The sequence below is a fragment of the Trichogramma pretiosum genome, unplaced genomic scaffold (genome assembly GCF_000599845.2).
Source record: "Trichogramma pretiosum strain Unisexual culture from Peru unplaced genomic scaffold, Tpre_2.0 scaffold93, whole genome shotgun sequence".
NCBI classification, from domain to species: domain Eukaryota; kingdom Metazoa; phylum Arthropoda; class Insecta; order Hymenoptera; family Trichogrammatidae; genus Trichogramma; species Trichogramma pretiosum.
In genome coordinates, this window is record NW_019640795.1 from 244,163 (window position 1) to 264,999 (window position 20,837).

Below are 20,837 nucleotides of genomic sequence, written 5' to 3' on the forward strand. Positions count from 1 at the left end.
CATATGTGAAAAAATCAATTACTAATTTTATAACACTTCATAATCATCTCATTTAGACTTGATTTTTAAAAAAATTATCGTACAACAGTAAATTGAAAGATTATTTGTAAAAAAATTGTCGTTCAACAGTAGTTGAAAAGATTACTATTCGCATTTGAATTCGATCAAGTTATCGTTTCATGCACTTACTCGTGTTTTGTTGCCGCTAAAGTACAAGTATAAAATTATGATTAATACATTGGTAAGTCGCAGGTTTAAATTTCTAGGAAAAATTGATCTAAAATCCAATAAAATAAATGGACTAGAGCCTAATTTATCAACCATGTACTTGCTATCGCTGGCGAAAAAAAACGTCGGATGTGACGTCGCATTACCTACGGTTAATGCTTGGTAAATTTAATGGTCTTGCGTCGTCTGTTCTTTCGTGCGCGTGAACGCGAATCGTGAAAACTGTACTCCAGTCAGTCGTTGTTGCTCGTCTCATAGTAAAGTGAGAAGTGAATAATAGCAAAAATGTCGGCTGCAGAGCTTAATCCAAGACCCGTCCGGGTTTCACCCCTTATCAAGGTACATTACAGTGTATTAAATCAACATTATCACTGAGACCGATGATTTCCTTACGCTTTCATTTGAGATCAATCAGGTGACTCCGAGAATTGAATTTGCTCGCAGAAGTTACATAATTTGTAAAACTTGAGTTATCATGTGAAAATAAATATTATTGTTTACAATGATAACCAGAGATGGAATTGTGAAAAAAGAAAAGAAAATGCGGCAATAATTTCATGCTCGAAGTTTTCGTCTACCGTTAAGAAGTCATACACTTCAGTATATAAATACTGTAGTTTAAATTGTAACCTTCAAATGACGTTAAAGATCACTTATTGTTTAGATGATACATTTTTATTGCTTTCCCTTAAGAATATATAATTCCGAATAGAAATGACTGGTATCATTTACTTAAAACTAAATATGATACCTCTTTGATTATTTATTTATCTTCTAATACTGAAACTAAATCCTTTTTCAAATACAGTTTGGTCGCTGGAGCTTTCTTGCTTTGGGAGTAGCATACGGAGCATTCCATCAAAATAGACTTAGCAAAAGAGAAACTGCTCGACGAGAGATAGAAGAAAGAGAGAGACCAGCTCGTGAAGCTAGACTTGCTGCAGAAAAGAAAATTGCTGCTGATGGTAATTACGAAATTCATTCATAACTTTCAAGACCTCATTTTAATGGTTTTAAACCATTTCACAATGTGTTTTATGAACTAAAACTATTTTTTAATTTTATTGAAATCAGTGATTTGAAATATTTATATGTAATTTTTTTTCCAGCTGAATTGAAAGCTCTAGAACAAATGGCCAAGTAAATTGTGAAACTCTTCAGTAATCAATAGTATCTTTGAAATGATTTGTTTTAAAATGCTAATTTTTGTTAAGTTCAATCTTGAAGTAAGATGAAAAATTATAAATAAAAAGCAGTGATTACACTAAAAAGTGAACATTTTTTTTACATCCATTGAATTTTACCTAATTTCAACTATTCTACTCTATCAAATTTTTGGGAACTTAAATTATATTATTTTAACTGAGTAATTATAATTGCAATTGTTTTTATAGTCAATTTTTATAGTCTAATTTATTTCTAAACTTCATGAAGTTGTATTGTATAATGTCTTTAATTAATTTTTAAAATTTTTATTTTATGATACAGTTTTATCTTAACATTGATTAGTTTATTTGTATTAGCTCACTTGAATTTGTGGTAAAGGTCTCTATATTATCCTTCTTGAATGAACTTTAAAGAAAACATTTATTGTGGTACCATTTTAATAATTTTTTTTAATTTCTTTACAATTCCTCATTAAAATTCCTGATGAATTACAAAATATTTGAGTTTTTGGATAACATGTATAAATTAAAAAAATCATTTGAGGAAAAGGGAATAATTGAATATAATTCAAGAGTATTGTTTTTCTTGTATTCTTTTTTAATATTTTGAAATCAAAAATTAATGATTCAAATTATTTTAATACTAGTGCAATTAGAAAGAGAATAGCAAACATTTTTTCATAATTAGAAGTTTTTTTATGCGTTTAACAAATTGTTCACTCATTAATTCAACAATTTAGGGAACTCTTACACAAAAATACCATTATTATACATGTTTTACTTATTTGCATCGGAATCGATCTAATTGGCTGATATCATTGAACTGCAATGCTTAATGCAAGTTGGAACTCCAATGATCGGATCAGATACCGGATTGCAATGCAATGCTGATTTGCACCGCGGCCCGCGCTGAGCGCGTGCACCGTGGTCCGTGGCCGCCGGTGGCGTGGAATGGAATTTGGTTCGAGTGGCATGAACAAAATTTAGGTTAGTCTCTTCGTGTCTTAAGCGTTTTTCGAAAAGGCTGTCCTCACAGGTAATTACTTTTAACAAAAATCAATGCTTTTAGTATATTAATTTTTATAATAATTGCCAATATTTATATGTGGCTTATTTTTCTCTATTCAAATTTTATGTTCTTGTCAACAGTTGACGTAGTTATTTTATGAATCTATAAAAAATACTGTTGTAAGACAAGGTTTGTAATTAAACTATCACATGTGACTTTCATCTGATTTGAATGGTTATGAAGTAATCACATGTAACATTTGCATAAATGCAAGTAGAGTAAAAATTTAACAAATTACCGTATGTTTTAATACGCATAAAAATGTAAAAAAAATTTGTTTTCGTGTTTAGTGAACAGACATCATGAAGTTGAATAAGTTGGTGAGTTCATCAAGAAGGAAAAGCAGGAAGGCGCACTTTACAGCCCCTTCACACATCAGAAGGCGGCTTATGTCAGCTCCTCTCTCAAAGGAACTGAGAACCAAATACAATGTTCGAAGCATCCCAATTCGCAAGGATGATGAAGTAATGGTAAGATAACAAGGTACATGATTTAAATTAATACCACTGTTGATGCAAAAAATTTTATGTAATATATCATAATATACATATCATAAAGTAGTAAAGAACTTATAAATGACATTACTTTAAAATGATGATCCAAACCATTCACATAAATTGTGTAATAAATTGTTCAATGACATTGTTTTTGAGGTTTTCTCTTTAACAGTGTTGGGTTCAATCATATTCTCAATTGATGCAGAAAAAATGGCACTGATATTTATGTCAAAGATTAATTACAATTTCTTTTAATAATCATCAGTTATTGATAAGTATTTTTATTTTTGATTATAGGTCGTTCGTGGTCATTACAAAGGACAACAAGTTGGAAAAGTTATCCAAGTATATCGCAAAAAATTTGTGATCTATATTGAACGCATTCAGAGAGAAAAGAGCAATGGCTCCTCTGTTCAAGTTGGCATTGACCCATCAAAGGTAAGAAAAAATTAAAATTTTTATTGTACATTAATTTCTCATGGTAGGAATATTTCTTTTGAAACAAAATGATGATCCAAACCATTCACATAGGATCTTACTGAGTATTATAAGTAAATCAGTAACTAGGTGTTCTAGTTATATGACTAGCTTATATTATAAAGTTTGAAAACTGCAGAGTAATTGGCACTGATTTTAATGATAAATCATCACTTTTTTGAGTCTTTAATAATATGTACATGTTTTAAAAAGCTAATTTCTTATTGCAGGTTGTTATTGTAAAGTTGAAGATTGATAAAGATCGTAAAGCTATCTTAGAAAGAAGAAGCAAAGGTCGACTTGCTGCTTTGGGTAAGGATAAGGGCAAATACAAAGATGATGCTGCTACCCCAATGGAGTCTTAATCTCTTGAATATGTTATTACGATTAATTGAATAAAATTATAGTTGTGAATAAAGTACGGCGTTTTTTATTTTAACTTAAAGTTAAAAAAGCCAATTTAATACTCTACTTTTAAATACAAATGAAAATTAAAAAATTTTAAAAATCTAGTATTATAATTTAAGAAATTAAAAATATATAATTGCCTAAAAAGATGCGCTGTGTATCATTTTGTTTGATGTAAATGGCATTAACAGATATGCAAAAAGAAAACACTAAATAATTTGCAAAATCGAATGTTGGTTGATATTTTGGAAACACACATTAAGTTTGCTGGAAGTTCACTAATAAAGCTTACAATTTCATTAAACAGTTATGAAGAATTAATTAAGTGATTTATTTATTAAATTATTATTTTGGAATGTACAATAGATATTTGAAACGTACATTGTCCCATAACAAAATAGTCAATACTTTAACTTTACTTTTTCTTATTTTAGTAAAATCACACTCAAAGATTTATAAATATACATCTGTAATTGTCAATAATGGTTAATTTAGTTTTAATAACTATATTAAATTCTGAAATTTTCTAATATTACAAAATTGTACATAAACGTAATTAGATATTTATAAATTTTTAAACAAATTACTTTGACGAATAATTTTGTACTAATTTACAAAACAAATTTTTAACTCAGATTAATTCAGGACCAAATATTTCGAAATACTTTTTCATAAATACATAAGAACTAAATCCTAAAAGTAATTCTATTAAAAAACAGTTTCTTTTTAATATTAGCCCTCTTTTTGTCATAATTTGAAAATTTCATGTTTTCAAAGGAAAATGTGGGTATCAGTAAATATTTTAACTTGGGAAAATTGATATTTGAAAAAATTCAATTGCAAATTTGAAAAGCACCTTTTGTCAATAATAATAATATTGCGCAATTACTTTCGAGCCATCTCTAAGATCCGTAGAATGTATAAAAACAAGTTAAGAATATCCATGTAGATGTTGATAGTAGCTAGAATGTACTCCTCTGGTGATAATGTTTTCATTATAAGCTGGGTATCAAAAATAATAAACAATGAGAAGAGTAGAGCACCACCAACGCAAATTAAAAGCTCCATTGCACTGCTCTGAATGAATATCTGAAGGATTCCTCCAATTATGAGTACACATAATAGAGAGAATAATCTAATAAGAAATATATTTATTATTATGAAATATCTTTTGCTGATAAAAATATATTTATAAATATAAAACTTACGCAGCTCCCATTGAAGAAAAATCTCTTTTAGTTTGAAATGTAAATGCTGTCAAAGCAATCACTACTGCCAGAGTTATAAACAGAGCTTCAATCACCAACACAACATCATATAAGCTCACAACTATGCCAATTGTGAAGGCTTGCACCATAGTCTTAAATTCAAGATTATTTAAATATAAAAACTAAAATGAATAATGAAACTGTATAAAAAATATATGTGATTAAGTACATACAAAGCAAGCCAATAGAATTAAATTAGTTGGGTGCTCTTTCCTCTTGAAATGCAAGGCTATTAAAATTCCAAATGTTAAAAAGAATGATACCATAACTGGCCAGACACTAAAAGAAAAAAATTTAGTTGAGAATGTAATAGGAATTGAAGTCAGCATTTCTCTTTAATTAATTTATGTCATAACATAAATTATTACTTTTGAGAAACATAGAGTTTCACAGGTGATACCATGCAAAAAATGCTGCCAATGATCACAGTCATGAGAAGTTGAACACTGAGGAGACTGTAAACTTTCCGAATAAAAGCTATAAAATGAGAAAAAATATTAATTTTCTAAACTCATAATTAGGGAAATAGTAAAATTCAATTTGCTTGCCCATGCGAATTTTAACTGATGCATTTTGAACATTGTTTCTATATGCAAAATCATTTTCGATATTTTCTTGTCCTTCTTTTCCTCCTGTCTCAATATCATCGTCTGAGAATAACAGTGGACTTGCCATTTGTTCGTGGTTCATCATCTTGAATCTTCAAAACAAAATAAACTACATAAAATATTGATTATTAATCCAAAAGTTTAATAAATTTCGAAAATAATGGTTTATGAATCATGAGCAATATGGAACTCTTGAATCAATGTTTTTTGTTATTGTTTGTGGGTTGCAAAACGTTGTGGTTATTCTCTTCACCAAATGTCAAATAATTCTTTCCATGAACATTGCATTATAATTGCAATAACGCGCTTCCAAAATTAATTTAACAGCTCACAACGTAATTACCTTTAAATTTAATTGCTTCAGAGCAACTGATCACCTGACGTATTATTTTTTTTTATCAATAAAACTTTCAGCACGTCATTTTGGGGAGTACCTATCTGTTATATACTTCTGTGAAAACTGAGAACACAGCTGCAAGGCGCACGACGATGCCACTCAGTAAATACAGCAGTAGCCGTTCTCCGAACTATACTATACATAGATATAGGTATACCTGGTCTGTGCGTACATTTTGATATCATATCGTGCAGTACAAATGAGCGCAAAGGATAATATTCTAAATGGCAACGGTAGAATCAATTGCGCAAACTCGTACTTACTTGAGCCGCCTAATTACGATTTTACGATATTACTTTACGGAAATACGACTTGAATTATCAGTATGATAAAGGTCGACTATTGAAGGAATTTTGGTCCCCTCCCTTCACCTAAACGTCAAAATTAATAGTATGATAACTATCGAAAGAGTCAAAATCAATGTGTCACGATGAAGAGTTTTTTTTAAATTTGTTACGAACAAATGTTTATAAAACAAATAGTAACGCCTCAAAAATTATATTCAATTGCTTTTATAATATTAAACATCTAGATGAAAAAGTTGATATCAATAGTTATTTCAAAAATTCATTTTTATCACAAATTTAAAATAAGGGAACGGGATAATACTATAACTGTTCAACAAAAACCGTTTCACTGGGCTGTAAGAATTTTAAAATCACTTTATCAATAAAGTACGATTTTCTATTTTCCCATAAAAAAATGTTTAATTATAAATTTTATGATAATGGCAAATACAAAAGTTATTATAAAGCGAGATCAATTGAATTACTGGCACCAATAACATAACATTTCAGTGAACGCTGAAAGGCGCGAAATCTTCCGGCTGACAAAAAGATGTCGGTGGTTCTACCGGCGTAAACGTTGTGCACAGTGTTCAAAACAATATTGCAACTTTCTTATGAAACAGTGCGCTTATTCAAATTTTTGCTAATAATTGTACTTTTAGTTGTGATTATGTGTATTTTGTACAATTAGTTTTGTGGTTTTTCATCATATACTATCTTGTGAACTCTTTTTACTGCAACTAACCTTTATGTTGGTTGGTGTCTAACGACGATTTGTATTTAATGAGAATTTAAATGTTCAGTTGATATTTTTACTACTTTTTTTGAGAAAAGTATTAAGACTCGTTTGAAATTTTGTGAGTAAAAACCAATTCCTGTTTTGATTATTGCATTTTTTTCTGTATTTCAATAAAAACTTGCTCTTCAATTTTGTCATGTGATGGAATTTTTATTGAATGAAAAATAAGGTAAAATGTCTTGAATTTTTCTAGAATATTGTTACAGTATTTCAATTTCTGCCAAAATGGAGCCAATGAAAATCCATCTAGATGCCTTGGAAATGGCAGGAAAAATGGTAGACAAACATATTGTTGCCGATAGTAATTTTCCTTCATTGATCAATCTCATGAGATATAATGTACAAGGGAATCCAACTGTTAGTGGTTTAGATGTATATGACTATCCAAATCTAAATGGAACATCAATGAGTTTAACTAATATCAATCAAATGCGAATGCACAGTAAAATACCCTTACCATCAGAAGTTATGGAACATTTTGGACGTATGTTTTAAATAAGTTTATTTAAAAACCTTAGGTTTATTTGAATAATATTCTTTTCTATTAATTTTTACTATGAATCAATTATTTTAGATATGCAATGTCATTGTATGATGGGTTTATTTACTGACATTTCAAAAGCATGGTTAACTATTGATAGTGATATTTATGTGTGGTCATATGAAAATGAGTAAGAAACTTTAATCTATTTTGAATAAGTAATTAATTTTGTACATACTATAATTATATTTTCAAATTACAGATCCGATGTTGCATACTTTGATGGATTAAATGAAACAATCATCAGTGTAGGTCTGGTGAAACCTAAACCTGGTATTTTTCAAAGTTATGTAAAATATTTACTTGTGTTAACTACAACTGTGGAAATAACTGTTCTTGGAGTTACTCTAACTGATAATGAAGATGGTATTTTCCATGAATAATATTAAATTTTATCATCAATGATATAAGTAGCAATTTTATAAAAATCATGCACTTTTCTTTCAAAGGTTCACAAGGAGAAATGCAGTTGGTTCCTGAACCTATTTTTACTGTCACAACTGATGGCATAGCTATTACAACAATTGCAAATACTAATAGTGGGAGAATATTTTTGGGAGGAAGAAATGGCTCTCTATATGAGATCTATTATCAAGTACGTAATTTAAAAAATTGAATGTATTAAGTTTTACAAAGTGAATTCCTCTTTCAGGCAGAAAGCAGCTGGTTTGGCAAGCGCTGCAAAAAAATCAACCACTCTGAAGGCCCATTTTCATTTTTAGTTCCATCATTTGTATCTGTTGCATTGTCCGATGAAGAGGCTATTGTACAAATATCAGTAGATGATTCTCGTAGCATACTTTACACCTTAGGTGATAAAGGTACAATTACAGTTTGGGATATTGACAGTGGCGGTGCATCAAAAATAACATCAATGTCTCAAGCCACATTGGTTCAAAATTCTGTACATGTAGTCAAAACATTGGACAGTAACAATTTTAGGCCCCTTGTTAGCATATCTGCTATTAATGAATCAGAGTCTTTGCATTTAAATTTGGTAGCCGTAGCTGCCACAGGTACAAGATTTTATTTTAGCTGTACATCATCAACTAATCCTATGGGCAGACCACAATGCTTACAGCTGATACATGTACGTTTACCTCCTGGATATGCTGCCAATGCACCAGTAATGAGACCACGCAAAGTACAAATGGCCCATTATAGAAAAGGTGAATGTTCTTACCGCAATATTTCTACAAACTAGAAAGTAATTTATTTGTTTTATTAATACTTTGTATTATATTATAGGAACATTAATTCTCACATGTGGGGGTGATACTGAAAGTGCTTGGTGTTTGAGTAATGATGCTTATCCATTTTCAAATTGCCTTGCTGAGACACAGAGCATTCTTCCTCTTGATAGTCCTGTATGGGCTTTGGCTGAAATACCTGGTGAATCAGCTATTCAAATTGAAAAACAAATAGCCAGCCAAGGGGACCCACCACTTTTAGTACGTCAACACATGGAACCCCCACGTAAATTCATCTTCTTGACTGCTCAAGTAAGTTTAAGATGAATACACTTAATAAGTGATTACAAATTATTTCATTATGTTCAATATATTTTAGGGTGCCATTGTACTTATTCAAGTTAGACCAGTTGATATCCTCAGACAATTGCTGTTGGAGCAAAGAGGACCTGATACTGAAGCTGTGAAAGCTTACTTTCAAACTCAATCACCTGAACAAGCGTGTGCTACATGTCTGATTCTTGCCACTTTGGAGAGCTCTCAGAATGCTCAGGTAAATTAAAATTAATTTTTTGGTAAATTTTCATTTTATGTTGGTTTTGTAATTAAAAATAATTTATTAATAGCTGGCTGAATGGGCAACTAGGGCCTTTTTTTTGTATGGTTCCCAACGATTATTTAATGGTCAAACACCTGAGCTTCAATCACCGTTTTCTAATATTACAGTTAACTTGTGTAAGTTTTCAATTTGAAAAGATTTTAGAATGATAAAAACTCAAAAACAGTTTGCTCGAAACGCATTTAGCTTTGAGAATTAATTTTACATTATATGTTTCTTTTGAACAGTGACAAATGATATAAGAACATCAACACCTCGTCTTCCGTACTTTGATAATCGATCGCAAATGATGCGTACACCTCAAAATCCACAAAACGGTGGTGGAGAGGCAACAGGACTTCAACAATTTTCAGCAAAACATGGCGGCCTTTACCTCTACATTGGTCGCATTTTGCGTCCTATTTGGAATTTAAGATGCATAAAACAAGATTCTAATCAAGCTGGTAAAACTCAAATATTTAGCACAGTGAACTCTACTCAAGTTGGTTGGATACTCGGTCACTTACAAGCACTCAGATCATTCTTAAATAAGAATACACATATATCGAAATCGTGAGTATAAACATGTTTTTTCAATTTTGTAAAAATTGTAACGTGATTTATTTCAAAGTTTTTCAAAAAACAATTAACTATTAAAGACTACAAACTAATTTATATCCCTAATTTATATTACTAATTTATATTAATCTGCAGAAAATTACTTAACTATTATTGTATTCTAGACATGGTGGAATGAGAAATGTCAATGATGGTTTTGACAATACAACGATAGCAAGTCAATATCAAGAGCCAATTGTAGAAGAAAGAAATTCTTTGGATGCATTAAAAATTTTTATCACCCATGCCTGTGAAATTCTTGGTTTGTGGAAAATACTGTGTGAAAATCAATTACATAATATTGTTAGTTGTTTATCCAAAGATCAAGTGAGCCAATTTATGACTGCAACATTCCGCGATCTTATTTTAATTGGTCATGAAATTTCATCTCTACTTATTATTCATCTTATCGATAGGTAAGCAGTAGGTTTATCGTGTAACTATTTTTAAAAACTAATATTTTTTTATTACAAATTTCAGTTATCTTGGTGACAATGCATCTGTCGATTCAGTCAGTGCAAAATTGCGTGAAATTTGTCCAAATCTTTATCGTAGTGAAGATGCAGTTTGCTCAAAAGTAAGTAATCTTTTTTCCAATAAATATTTACTTTTTTCAGTCAATAACTTTTTATATTTTGCAGGCAAATGAAATAATTTTAAAAGCTAAAAATTGCACAAATCCTGAGGAAAAAGAATCTTTTCTTCAATCAGCTTTGAAGGTCAGTAATCACTTACAGTATTGATAATTTGAAGTGATTCTATAAAATTATAATTATTTCTAAAAACATCAAATTTTATTACAGCTTTGTAAAGAAGTTGCTCCAAGATTGAACATAGGTGCTGTGTGCCAGCAATTTGTAGCTTGTCATTTTTATAGAGGTGTCTTAGAACTTTGTCTTTGCTGTGCAGATAAAGTTGATCCCAATAATGCGGCTCTTCATTATTACAAAAATAACGAACCCATAGAAGATCAAGAGGGAAGTTTCTCTTATATGAAAAGGTAATTAAAATTAAACGAAGTAAGCCCAATAGTCTAATTGAAATTTTGATTAATTAAAATTTTATTTTTATCAGATTAGAAATTTACAAAGAATTCACAGCCATGTTGGATTACCTGTACAATCAAGGCATTTCCAATTCCATCGCGGTGGTTACTTCTGCTAAAGAGACGGTTATTATTTCAAGCATTTCATTTTATTTTTATTTATAATTTATTTATAATCTTCAATGTCACTTAATTACAGATGCATGAAATTGTTGAAGAAGCATTAAGTTCTAAATGTGAAATATTACACACGTCTGTGTATTCTTGGATGATAGACAAAAATATGAACGGAGAACTAGTTGCATTAGCAGCTCCTTCACTTGAAACTTACCTTATTCGTGCGAATGCACCAGAACTATTATGGCAGTTTTATGAGCGTAATAAGAATCATGCAGCTGCCGCGAAGATACTCTACGCGCTTGCTACCAAAAATGGGTATGTCAAGTATCAACTTATAAATTATAAATTATAAATTTTTTTTTCATATTATTTATAATTCATCCTATATCTTAATTAGACTTGAAGCATCTTTGCCTCAACGAGTTGAATACTTGGCACGAGCAGTTGTATGTATGCGAAGCGATCAAGCAGGCTACGCTCCTCATCTTGGCGTTTTCTTAAGAGAATTAGAGGATAAAGTTGAAGTCGCTCGCATTCAACAGCAAGTAAGACTATTTCTAAATCTATTATTTTCGTAAAGATAAATAATATTTAAATTCAATTCTCAATGGTTAAAAAATTTTTTCTCAGGTTTTAGACACGATTTGCAATCAACAAGCTTTGTTTGATGCGATGGAAGTGCGGGACGCTAAAGCAAGATTAAATTCTGGATTACTTGATCTAACACAGGTAATTTAAACAGTTTTGTTTCGGTTCATTTTATAATCGTTTTGTTGAATAATGCTAAAATTTAATTATAAAAAATTCGTTAGCTCTACGAAGAATTTGCCGAACCATTACAATTATGGGAATGTAAGTTAGCAATAATTCATTGTTCTGGACACCAAGACGTCATGTTAATTCAAGGAATTTGGAAAAACATTATTGAAACAGGTAATTATGTCCGACGATTTTAAAAATATGATATAATATGATATAATATTTTATACTTTTTATTTGATTTTTTGATGTTTCAATTTTTGGATTTTGTTTAGAACTGAAAAATGCTCCAACATCTGCAGATGATAAACTAGCTATTATTACTAGTAAAATTAAATTACTTGGACAGGAATATCGTGTTACTCCTCATTGTTTTCCAGTTGGTACGTATATTACTTTCAAAGCAAAGGAATTTCATAGTTCAAATCTAAACTAATAAAATTAAATATTGCAGATTTTCTTCTGAAAGAATTGGAAATTCGAGCATGTCGTTTGAAGATATCTAATGATCATATTATCACTTGTTTCTTACAACTCAACATACCAATAGAAGAATTGCTTGATCATTATGATAGGTATTAATTTGTTTTCTAATTATATTTATAGTCGCATCCATTCTTGTAAAATAGATATATTGATTTTTATTAATTTTTTAATAGAATGATCGGTGGTAACAACAGAACTTGGCTTAATGAAGGAAATGAATTCCATCTAATTGAATCGGCAGCTAATCTTGTAAATTATTTCATCACAAACTCGAATATCACGAATGCTTTTATAAGGTAAATAAGAATACGATAAAAATATAAACATTTATATCACAACGAAAAATTTTATTTACATAAAATTCGTCTTTTATTTTTAGACGGAAAATCATCACCAGATGTCAAGATGTGATTTCAAAATGTTTAACTACTTTATTCAGTAAACCTAATGGTGGCGAGTTAATTACAAAATTGCGTTCAATACAAAGCGTCTTGAATCGATTGTAAATTATAAACAATCATGTTGTCGAAAATGAAAAAATTATGTAAAATTCAATGACAATTGTTTTGTTGTAAACAACATGTACTTGAACTTCAATCAGTACTATTGGATAGAAAAAAATAATTGAATTTAATGTTTTAGAAACTACAAGTTTCCTCAAATAAATTATTATTATTGTAAAGTCATTTTTTCACTTGAGCTATTCTACATCCATATTTAAACAGAACAAAAAATATGTCACCAATCAGTTCATAGATTTCGTTTCATTGGGCCTTTTTCTATCATCTTCTTCTGAACATGGAGGTAATTTTGATAGTAAATTTTTAAGACTTTGAAGTTGACATGGTGACAAAGAGGGTAACTGTGGTTCTACCGTTTTACTGGTAACAACATTATTAGAAATCTAAAAAAAAAACATGTTCGATTAGTTTTTTTATTCTGAGTCGAGTATTATGTGCAGAGTATATTACCTTGGAATGGACGGTGCATTTTGATTTATCCCCATTTGCCCCACAAGAGGTGATTTTTATATTGACTGGGATAGGTGCAATCATAACAATTGGATTTATAATAATAGATCCCGATGAATTTTTAACGGTATCTAACACGTTCTTTGTTATGTTTATTTTAGCAGTTATTATTGAAGGCTGCAATTCAATAGGTACTGGGTTGGTGCAATTTTGAAGAACCGTTGTGGATTGTTCGCTTTTACTGGGAACTGCTGAATTATCAATAATTAATTTATAAGGTCCGTTTGGATGTGAATTGATAATTTCTTGTCGCTCTAGGTCCGGCATTGTTTCAATGTGTGATTTTTCTGAAGCTCTTGGAGAATTATTATCAACAATTGAACCTGGATTTTCAGACTCATTTTTTTCATTTTCATTTTCTTCGTTGGGCAAAATAATTTCTTTTTGATTCTTGGAATCTAATAGATCATTTTCTGATTGCAATTCCTCAAATGGACGGTTATTATCAATATTATATTTATATTTGGGGTTTCCTTCGGAATCTATTAGTTGTTTTTGATTATTATTATTTTCTTGCTGGATAGGAAGATTATTTTCCGGTTTATATAGCGAGTCTTCTATTTTATCTTGGATATTTTCCCCCTCATTTGTAATATTTTCATTTGAAAAATCTTGTGGTTGTGTTTCAACATTAATTTGCTTATTCATCGTATCAGAATCCAAATCAACAAGTTTATCAGAAATTTTCTCCACTTCTGATGGATTTAAATTATCGTGTCCACTCGGAATGAGAGTATCTTCGATTGATTCATGCTTATCAACATTATGATTTAAATCATTATAATCATTTAAATCGTTTACATCTGGAACCAATTTCCCTTTATTTTCTGACTCTAAGGTATTTGTTTTTACAGATGGGTATTCATCGTAATATTTGTTTAAATCACTTACAGATCCTTCAGAATTACCTTCGAGATAATTAGGTTTATCAGAACCGATCAATTGATTAGTATCTGACTGTGAATATTCATTATCACCATGGGTTTGCTCAAGATTTTCATTTGAGTTATCCAAGTATGGTCTATCAAATTTACTCTCTATTTCAGTATTTTTATCTAGATTTTCCGATCCTAAATCTGTGAATGGATAATCTTGATTAACTGGCAGTCGATCGACATTCTGATTTGAGTGATCAATTAGCGCGTCACGGAACTTTCCCTCTGGAGAATTAACGTCTTTGTATTCAGGATTAACTTGAGCATTCCCATTTTCATTTTCCAGATTTTGTTCCTGTTCAACTGCAATATGTCCATTATCTGGATTTACTTGTTCTGCAGGAACATTTCCATTTTCTAAGTTATCGTGTGATTCATCTGGCACATTTTCATATCCCAATCCATTTTGTGGATGAACTTCGAGGTTTTCATTATCCAGGACGTCTTGTGGTTCAGCTACGATATTCTCATTTCCCAGTTCATTTTGCGGTTGATTTTGCGATTCAGCTATAGTGTAGTCACTTGCTTGTCCGTCTAATTGTTCTGGCACAAGATTTTTATTTCCTAGGTCATTAAGTGATTCATTCGCAACATTATCATTTTCCAGATGGTCTAGTGGTTCAGTGGAAACTTTTCCATTTTGCAGGTCAATGTGAGATTCAAGATTTCTATTTTCTAAGTCTTCTTGCGGTGCAGTTGTGATGTTTTCATTTTCTAGCTTATCTAGTTGTTCAATAACGGCGTTCTCATTTTCCTGTTCATTTTGAGATTTGCCTGCAAGGTTTTCATGTTCTACGCCTTGTTGTGGTTCAGCCACATTATTGTTATTTTCCAGACGATGTATTGGTTCATTGTTACTTTCAAACTTATCTGTCTCTGACCGGTTTCCATTTTCCCAATCATGTCGTGGTTCGGCTGCTCTATTTTCATTTTCTAACTCAGCTTGTGGCTCAGACACTAAGATTCCATTTCCTCGGTTATCAAGTGATTCTGTAGGGAGGATTTTATTTTCTAAGTCAAGGTGTGGTTCATTTTCCAAATTTGTATTGCCCAACTCATTCTGTGATTCACCTGCAAAATTTTCATTTTCAAGATCATTTCGTGTTTCAGTTGCCCTATCTTCATTCCCTAAGTCACGGTTCAATTCACTTTTTTCATTTTCCAGATCTTGGAGTGATTCAACTTCATGTTCTGCATCATGGTTTGAGTCACCAATGAGGTTTTCATTTCCCAACCCATTAAGTGATTCATCCACAAAATTTTCATTTCCCATCATGTCAGCAGCCAAATTTTCATTTTCCAAATTTTTTTGTGTCTCTGCTTCTAAATTTTCATGTCCAAGACTATGCTGTGTTTTGTCTGCCGCGTTTCCATTTTCCAGGCCATCTTGTATTTCAGTGGGAAGGTTTTTATTTTCTGAGTCATGGCGCGGTTTACTTTCAGTCATATTTTCTAACTCATTGTGTGATTCAGCGTCTGAATTTTCATTTTCGAGGCCACCCTGAGGATAGGATCCAACGTTCCCATTTTCAAGGCCATATCGTGTTTCACTTGGCTGGTTATCATTTCCTAGGTCATGACGCGATTCACTTTCATTTATATTTTCTAACTCATTGTGTAATTCATCTGCGGCATTTTCGTTTTTCTGGTCATCATGTGGGTTTGCTGCAACGTTTTCATTTTCAAGACCATCGTGTGTTTCAACCGCTCCTGGATCATTTTCCAGCTCATTTCGTGGTTCACCTTCTATGTTTTCGTTTTCTAGTTCCTGGTGTGGTTCATTTTCATTTATATTTTCTAACTCATTGTGTAATTTATCTGCGGCATTTTCGTTTTTCTGGCTATCCTGTCTGTTGACTACAAAGTTTCCATTTTCAAGGCTACCGTGTGTTTCAGACGCATCTTTACCATTTTCTAACTCATCTCGTGGTTCAGCTTCGGTATGTTCATTTTCCTGGCTATTTTGTGTTTCAGTCGGAAGGTTTTCATTTTCTAGTTCCTGATGTGGTTCATTTTCTAAATTTTTATTTTCCAACTCATTGGGTAATTCATCTACAACGTTTCCATTTCCAAGGCTACCGTGTGTTTCAGACGCATCTTTACCATTTTCTAACTCATCTCGTGGTTCAGCTTCGGTATGGTCATTTTCCTGGCTATTTTGTGTTTCAGTCGGAAGGTTTTCATTTTCTAGTTCCTGATGTGGTTCATTTTCTAAATTTTTATTTTCCAACTCATTGGGTAATTCATCTACAACGTTTCCATTTCCAAGGCTACCGTGTGTTTCAGACGCATCTTTACCATTTTCTAACTCATCTCGTGGTTCAGCTTCGGTATGTTCATTTTCCTGGCTATTTTGTGTTTCGGTCGGAAGGTTTTCATTTTCTAGCTCCTGTTGTGCTTCATTTTCTAAATTTTTATTTTCTAACTCTTTGTGTAATTCATCTGCTAGACCGGTTTGTGTTTCGTCCACTCCTTTTTCATTTTCTAAGTTGTGATTCGATTCACCAACAAGATTATCATTTCCCAAATTATCTTGTGACTCACCTGCCACATTATTATTTTCGAAGTCATGCTGTGTTTCGGTAGCAACGTTACCATTTTCTAAATCATGATTGGATTCGCCAGAAACGTTTGTATTATCAAGTTCATTTTGAGTTTCAGCTGAATTTTTTTCATTTTCTAGATCATGGAGTGGCTCAACTTCTTTATTTTCTAAATCGTGGTTTGCTTCACTGGCAAGATTTTTATTTTCTAATTCATGTTTCGATTCAGCAGTCAAATTCTCATTTTCTAGGTCAGGGTGTTGATCGTTTTCTAAATTTTTCCTTCCCGACTCATCGAGTAATTCGTTTGCATTTTCGAAGCCATTTTCTGTTTCAGACGAATTTTTTTCTTTTTCCATATCATTGGGTGGTTCAAATTTTTCATTTCCATGTTCTAAATCGTGGTTTGATTCACCAACATAATTTGCATCTCCCAATCCTTGTGATTCAGCGACCAGGTTATCACTTTCTTGGCTTTTTTGTGTCTCAACTCCCAAATTTTTATTTTTAAGACTATCCTGTGATTCAGAAGCAACGTTTCCTTTTTCTAATCCATTTTGTGTTTCAGTTGAAGGAATTTCATTTTCTATGTCGAGGACTGGCGGTATACTTTCACGTTTATTTTCTGACTCATTGGGTGATTCAGATTCCAAATTATTAATCAAGTTATTTCGTGTTTCAGCTGCACTTTTTTCATTTTCCAGACCTTGTTGTTGTTCAACCACTGTATTTTCATTTTCTAAGTGGTGGTTTGATTCATCGATATCATTTTTATGTCCCTGCTCTTGTAATTCAGCGGCCAAGTTTTCATTTCCTGAGCCATATTGATTGTATTCACCGGCTAGTTTCCCATTTTCATGGCCAACCTGAATTTCAGCCGAATTTTTTTCATTTTCCAGACTTTGGTATTGCTCAGCTGTTGCTCTATTGTCATTTTCTAAATCGTGACTTGATTCACCATCTAGATTTTGTGTTTCGGCAGCAACGTTCTTATTTTCTAATTCCTGATTTAGTTCACCGGTAACGTTTTCGTTTATCAGATCATTCTGTGGTTGAGTTGGAAAATTGTCAACCTCATGTGGTGGAACTTCTTCAATAGTTGGTTTCAGATCTGTACGAGAATCTGCAGTGTTTGATTGCTCGGAGTCGTGATTTTTTTCGTTGAGATGTTCGACATCATTTTGGTTCATAGAATCTACTAGGGACTTATGATTACTGCTTTCTGAATTATTATCTTGTTCTTTGTTGTTTCTTGATTCATGCATTGAAGAATCTCTGTTATTATAAGAATTATCAGTATATGTTGAACTTTGTCGTATTCCAGCGTTATTTCCTTCTTCAGGAATATTTTGCAATTGACTTTTCTCTTTTGTATCAATTTCCTGATTCGAATTTTCTGAGACAATTTCTTTTCGATCATCGTCATAATTCAAAGTTTTTGAACCTTCATCGATATTATTTTTTCGTTCACTTTGGTTGTCAGCACCTATTAAAAAAAAATTGTTTTATTTTACTTGAAGGTTGTTGACTATTACTATTTAAATATTTAGAAAAATCAATTAATTTTCATTGTATGAATAAATCTGATACAGAATACATGTTTTAAAACTATTGTAAGTATTCTCGTTATAATTTCTCGATTACTGAGAGAAATACAAGTATTATTTTACCTGACTGAAAATATCTTTCCTTTTTTTCGTAAGTAGAATCTTGACTATTTCCCTCGTCGTTGGATGTTTTCTTACTTTCCAGATCTTTCGGTTCATTCCGATCTTTATCTATTCTTTTTTTACTACTCGATTTTGTGTGAACTACAAATTCTTTATCATATCCTTGATTTTGAGCTTGTCGAAGAGATGGACGGTTTTGTAAATGATCTTTTTTGTTTTCATTTATTTCCCTAGAACCCACTTCTTTTTGTGGTAAATGTTTGGAATTTTGAGTGTAATCACTATTTTGACGTTTCTCTTCAGCAATGTGCGTTTCCTTATAACTGGTACCTTTGTTGCCCGAATGGAGCTAAAAATAAAACATTTCAACAGTTTGAATTGATTTATAGATTTTTACATTGACGAATAGATGGATATTAACTTTATCTTGAGATCCGAAAGTTTTGCTTTTGGTATGATTACTGTGATAGTAAGATTTTTTTTCTGTACGAAAACCATTTTTGTTGCTGACTGTTCGAGAATTATTCTGATTCTCATTCCACCTCCTCACATTTTCCGAATTTGCAAAATCAGTTTTGATTTTATTATCGGAAATTGGGTTCAATTTTTTTCCATTATTCAAATCAGTTTGCGAATTAACTCGTTCTGTTTGAGATAGCTCGGATGTAACTCCACCGTCGTGACTAGGTAATTGTTGGGAGCTGCTTTCGTTATTCACGACTTTTTTATTACTGTCGTTTATGGTAGTTATTTGATTATTTTTTTTCTTGCGATAGTCGTGTGTGACATCAGTCCAATCAGAATTATTTAATCCCAAAATTAAAAATCCTGGCCGGGTCTTTTTTTTCCTGAAAAATATTTTAAATTAATTTAGCTTCATAAAATGATTCAGTATGTAAAACAAAGTTTCATCGTTTACTTTTTGTATCCAGCCAATGGTCTTTTAATAGAATTAACTTTATATGATGGTTTTCCATTCTTTTTTGTTTTTGCCGTTTTATTTTTGGGCATTTCATTGAAATAATGCTTATACTTTTCATCTTTACTGATCACATCTCTGAGTTGTGGTGGTAACCTTTTCAAATGCTTGCGGTGCAAAGGGATTATGGCAATTTTATGCTGTAAAAATCGAGATATTTGGTTTTCGATTAAATGCGCTCTTTAATGGTTAATAATTAAATATTTATTTTATAATAGCAGGATACACGTGATATTAAATATAATTTTATCGCATCAGAATTCTTTAAAAAATATTAATATGTATTTACCCATCCTTTACTGGGTAGAAAATCATCATAATTTGGTGAATCTAAAATAAATGATTATCTTTTAAACTTGAGCTTATCTCGAAATATTACTGAAAAACTAATATACAACGTACCTTCTTGATCACCTTCAAGGTCCTGGTTTGCATTCTGTGCCCTAGAATAGTTGAGTGCAATAAAAATCAAACAATATAACAAAATACGCGAATTCATACTTCAATAACGACGAAAGTTGTTCAAAAAGTGTCGCTTAGATACTGATTTCGACTTACTTTATTACGCTTTGCTTTATTAAAATCGTGTGCTACTATAACAAACTTAATGCAGCTATTAAGATTTATTACTAAAACACGAGCTGCCCACTATTGCTTGAAAAACAATTTTTTTTAATGAAAAAGATCAATTTTCGTTACATTTGGAAAAAAATGTATTGTACAAGTTTTTGATTTCCCATACAAACGTGCTTGCTTGAATGAAATGAGAATGCGATCTTACTAATGTATTAATTAATTACTCAGATATATTTAATATATTTTTTATTATACAATGATTTTTGTAAAATTTTGAAATAATGAATATTAAAATGTGATTTCTGAAACAATTACAAATTTTTTTATCAAAGTCAGAGACAAATAATGAATATGAGAGTATGACGTATGAAAATGCATGCCTGACTGTCGGGGAAGAATGATCAAATCCGTCATTTCCGGTTCGACTGCTTCAGCTAGTATAAATTATTAGAAATTAATTCAAATTAGATTATGATTTATGTTTAATTTATAAATTTACAATAAATTAAACGAATTTCAATAAATTGGAAAATTATTCAAAA

The 20,837-nt window shown here is 31.2% G+C and overlaps 5 protein-coding genes across 7 annotated transcripts; 3 read left to right on the forward strand and 2 right to left on the reverse strand.

Moving 5' to 3' along the window:
* The first annotated feature begins 422 nt into the window (after nucleotides 1-422).
* On the forward strand, nucleotides 423-1,499 carry LOC106653479 (ATP synthase subunit e, mitochondrial). Its single transcript, XM_014372933.2, has 3 exons — nucleotides 423-567; nucleotides 1,037-1,193; nucleotides 1,338-1,499. Exons 1-3 carry the CDS (start codon nucleotides 514-516, stop codon nucleotides 1,370-1,372), a joined length of 246 nt encoding a protein of 81 aa, XP_014228419.1. The 5' UTR covers nucleotides 423-513; the 3' UTR covers nucleotides 1,373-1,499.
* A 562-nt stretch (nucleotides 1,500-2,061) lies between these two features.
* Nucleotides 2,062-3,855, forward strand: LOC106653414 (60S ribosomal protein L26-like). 2 transcript variants are annotated; one of them, XM_014372841.2, is made up of 4 exons: nucleotides 2,062-2,381; nucleotides 2,754-2,933; nucleotides 3,258-3,398; nucleotides 3,668-3,855. In XM_014372841.2, the coding sequence occupies exons 2-4, from the start codon at nucleotides 2,766-2,768 to the stop codon at nucleotides 3,800-3,802; spliced, it is 444 nt and encodes a 147-aa protein (XP_014228327.1). In that variant the 5' UTR covers nucleotides 2,062-2,381; nucleotides 2,754-2,765; the 3' UTR covers nucleotides 3,803-3,855. The 2 variants fall into 2 exon arrangements, with proteins under 2 accessions (XP_014228327.1, XP_014228326.1); XM_014372840.2 differs by having other exon boundaries at nucleotides 2,068-2,430.
* Nucleotides 3,856-4,422: 567 nt separating this feature from the next.
* On the reverse strand, nucleotides 4,423-6,247 carry LOC106653469 (protein lifeguard 4-like). 2 transcript variants are annotated; one of them, XM_014372921.2, is made up of 6 exons: nucleotides 6,065-6,247; nucleotides 5,662-5,830; nucleotides 5,482-5,590; nucleotides 5,287-5,392; nucleotides 5,054-5,205; nucleotides 4,423-4,980 (listed from the first exon to the last, which is right to left on the reverse strand). In XM_014372921.2, exons 2-6 carry the CDS (start codon nucleotides 5,804-5,806, stop codon nucleotides 4,731-4,733), a joined length of 762 nt encoding a protein of 253 aa, XP_014228407.1. In that variant the 5' UTR covers nucleotides 5,807-5,830; nucleotides 6,065-6,247; the 3' UTR covers nucleotides 4,423-4,730. The 2 variants fall into 2 exon arrangements, with proteins under 2 accessions (XP_014228407.1, XP_014228405.1); XM_014372919.2 differs by having other exon boundaries at nucleotides 4,424-4,980; nucleotides 5,662-5,813; nucleotides 6,065-6,245.
* A 704-nt stretch (nucleotides 6,248-6,951) lies between these two features.
* LOC106653417 (nuclear pore complex protein Nup154) lies at nucleotides 6,952-13,243 on the forward strand. The gene is made up of 23 exons (XM_014372843.2): nucleotides 6,952-7,262; nucleotides 7,398-7,688; nucleotides 7,779-7,875; nucleotides 7,948-8,111; nucleotides 8,195-8,340; nucleotides 8,398-8,914; nucleotides 8,994-9,247; nucleotides 9,315-9,488; nucleotides 9,562-9,670; nucleotides 9,782-10,106; nucleotides 10,277-10,567; nucleotides 10,632-10,728; nucleotides 10,793-10,870; nucleotides 10,955-11,151; nucleotides 11,226-11,322; nucleotides 11,396-11,631; nucleotides 11,714-11,861; nucleotides 11,947-12,045; nucleotides 12,129-12,249; nucleotides 12,351-12,458; nucleotides 12,530-12,650; nucleotides 12,735-12,857; nucleotides 12,941-13,243. Exons 2-23 carry the CDS (start codon nucleotides 7,430-7,432, stop codon nucleotides 13,065-13,067), a joined length of 3,888 nt encoding a protein of 1,295 aa, XP_014228329.1. The 5' UTR covers nucleotides 6,952-7,262; nucleotides 7,398-7,429; the 3' UTR covers nucleotides 13,068-13,243.
* Nucleotides 13,244-13,286: 43 nt separating this feature from the next.
* LOC106653286 (uncharacterized protein DDB_G0283357-like) lies at nucleotides 13,287-20,258 on the reverse strand. The gene is made up of 7 exons (XM_023457830.1): nucleotides 20,122-20,258; nucleotides 20,009-20,049; nucleotides 19,660-19,859; nucleotides 19,162-19,588; nucleotides 18,741-19,089; nucleotides 13,533-18,556; nucleotides 13,287-13,465 (listed from the first exon to the last, which is right to left on the reverse strand). Exons 1-7 carry the CDS (start codon nucleotides 20,216-20,218, stop codon nucleotides 13,307-13,309), a joined length of 6,297 nt encoding a protein of 2,098 aa, XP_023313598.1. The 5' UTR covers nucleotides 20,219-20,258; the 3' UTR covers nucleotides 13,287-13,306.
* Nucleotides 20,259-20,837: the final 579 nt, after the last annotated feature.